The 2,557-nt window shown below is 48.7% G+C and overlaps 1 protein-coding gene across 1 annotated transcript; it reads left to right on the top strand.

The window, feature by feature from the left end:
• The first annotated feature begins 478 nt into the window (after window positions 1-478).
• On the top strand, window positions 479-2,213 carry LOC34618782. Its single transcript, XM_026337404.1, has 4 exons — window positions 479-1,075; window positions 1,209-1,290; window positions 1,428-1,583; window positions 1,996-2,213. The coding sequence occupies exons 1-4, from the start codon at window positions 479-481 to the stop codon at window positions 2,211-2,213; spliced, it is 1,053 nt and encodes a 350-aa protein (XP_026193189.1).
• The last annotated feature ends 344 nt before the right edge of the window (window positions 2,214-2,557 follow it).

Raw genomic sequence — 2,557 nt, 5'->3', positions numbered from 1 at the left:
TGCATCAGCGGGTGCCTCATTCAACGGCAAATTGCAGAAGTCTGCTAAATTGTCGGCTTCACTTCAATACTGGTACGCTAGCCGCACACAACGGACAGCAGCACACCTTAAGGCCTTCTCTTCGTCAGCTAGGGCAGGTCTTCTAGAATTTTGTGGCGTCTTCGATTTCCAGATGTTCTACAAACCATGGCACCGGCTCTAGCATCGCATCCTTTTTTTCTTTGCTAGCTTGCATGAGCACTGGGTTTGCGCCGTATTGTAAGGAAGCCAGGAAACCTTGTATACTTTTGGTCCTGTCACTTCTAATGCAACAGTGGTACATCACTCGTGCAGTACAGCCTTGAAGCTCTACCTAGAAGGTGGATTGGCTCCCCGAGGGGAGGCCTCTCTGCGTGTATGTTTTACTAGCATCTACGACAAGCGCGGCTTCTACATCAAATAGTCCGATCCAGAGAGTATTAGCTGCAATCTTTCAACAATGGACCCAGAATCGCTTCTGGATATGGCGCTGGATGATCAGCTACGCAAACAAGGAACATTGGAACAAATTCATCATACCGATCATCAGCACAATAGCCACAAGGGTGGTAGCTGCAGAAGCCAAAAGACTGGTCCTTTAGTTTCTCGCAGTCCTCGCCCTAACGCTCACTGCTCCTGCTGCTGCTGCTCGCAAGCCCGCTGCAGCACCTGTAGGGTCGCTTGCAAGCACTCACTATCTCTTGAGGATCTCAGCAGCAAGGTATTGCTGAACGTGGGGGGCAGACATTTCGCAACAACAGCGTCAACCCTCAGCAATTACGGCCCTCACTATTTGTCTCGGCGTCTGTCTCCTCCTTGGAGACATGGGGAGACCCGAGAGATCTTTGTAGACAGAAATGGAGATGCGTTCACATACATTCTAGATTTCCTGAGGAATGGAACACTATGTTGTAGTAACAAACCTTGGTTGTTGCAGCAATTGCTACTTGAGGCGCGATTTTTCTGCATAAGACCCCTTGAGGAGGAAATCGAGAGACGCATCAAGACGGTCATGGCTGAGAGCATAGCCTCACGATGTGCTGAGGCAGAAAGGCAAGCAACACCCACTTTATCCCGCCTTGTGTACTCTCCTCACCTCACTTTGCAACTTTTCGCTTTTCCTTTGTATAGCTTCCTTGTATATCTGGCGATTCTTCACTTCGTACAACCTGTGTCCCACCTGCTGGTAGGTGCGAGTTTCAATTGTTACTGTTGGTTATACACCGGCTGTATCTCGGTCTATTCTCTGCGCGGCTGCACTTAGTGATTGCAGTTGCTGAATATTTATATTTTTTTCTTGCCTTGAATTTTTTCTTGGCCCTCTGTTTGCTAGCAGTTGACCCATTGCTTGTTTCTGCTCATGTTCTAAGTTTTATCGCAATAGCCATTACACTGCATGAGTGCATCAGGCATTCCATGTTCCGCAGTGCCTGCACGCCATTCGTATACTTCTCCTAGGTATGCCGCTGTGGCTGCGGATGTATCCATTGCTTTGTTAAATGCTGTTGTATACAGCATGTGCGGGAAAAATTCACAGGTTTATCCGTGTGCTTGCAATGCCTCAGGTTAAGAGTTCCCGTCGCTCTGGAGGTTGGCAGATCCCGAGAGTCTCCTGTCGCCTCTGCTCTGTTCGATACAGCTGTGATGCAGCATCATTACCAAAATTTGTGCCATCAAGCGCAGCCTGTGCAAGAGCAGCAACCATCCATGCTTCAAGAGCTGCAGCACATTCATCTTAGCAGCAGCGCAACGACGAACAGCCAGGTGAATACAGCGCTTTGGCCCCTCAATCTAAGGAATTTAACCCTTACTTATGTTCTATCTTTTATTCCAGTGTTTGTTGACTTGCAGATATATCTGGTTCTTGCTTTTTGTTGTTGCCTTAGGGCCGTAGAGACAGCCGCAGCAGCAATGGTACAAACTGCTCTCAGAGCAGTATCTGCAGAAGCGACATTGATGGTTGCGTGAATCCGAGAGAATCACTTATGATGCCACAGTCTACAGCAGTGGCGACCACCGCTGTAGACGCTCCGCCGGAGCAAGTCAAGCTAGTGCCTACCGCAACAGCGGCTGAACTGGCAGCTAGAGCAGAGTTTTTGAGACGATCGCTCATCAACGATGACCCTGAGCCGCCCGAGCAGACGGCTGTCCAGGACTTGGGAGAGAGGGTACTATATACGGACGAAGAGTTTTAAGTCGAAGGAGCAGCAGCCGAGGTAACCGCGCTGAAGACGTAGCTACGAAGGCAGAAATGGGAGTGGCGACCCTCCATCTCCTAGCGGAGCTGTCCTGTATTTGTTTTTTGTATCCTTTGCCTATCTTGTTCCGCCCTACCTTATGTTTCCAGATGCTCCATTCATTTACAGCAGCAACTGCATTTCTGCTGTTGTTTGTAAGAGGCGGAGACTTATTAGGTGTCCCTTTTAGTAGAACTGACTGGAAATGCCTGCACTCTAGCAGTCGTTTGCTTGTTTGAACAGAATGTATCTACAGATACGAAGTATGTATAAGTTTATTTTGATGGTGCGTTTCCGCATGG

This window comes from Cyclospora cayetanensis, unplaced genomic scaffold (genome assembly GCF_002999335.1).
Source record: "Cyclospora cayetanensis isolate NF1_C8 unplaced genomic scaffold, CcayRef3 CcayRef3_contig_180, whole genome shotgun sequence".
NCBI classification, from domain to species: domain Eukaryota; phylum Apicomplexa; class Conoidasida; order Eucoccidiorida; family Eimeriidae; genus Cyclospora; species Cyclospora cayetanensis.
Note: the sequence above shows the minus strand (reverse complement) of the source record. Positions and strands in the feature narration are given on the sequence as shown.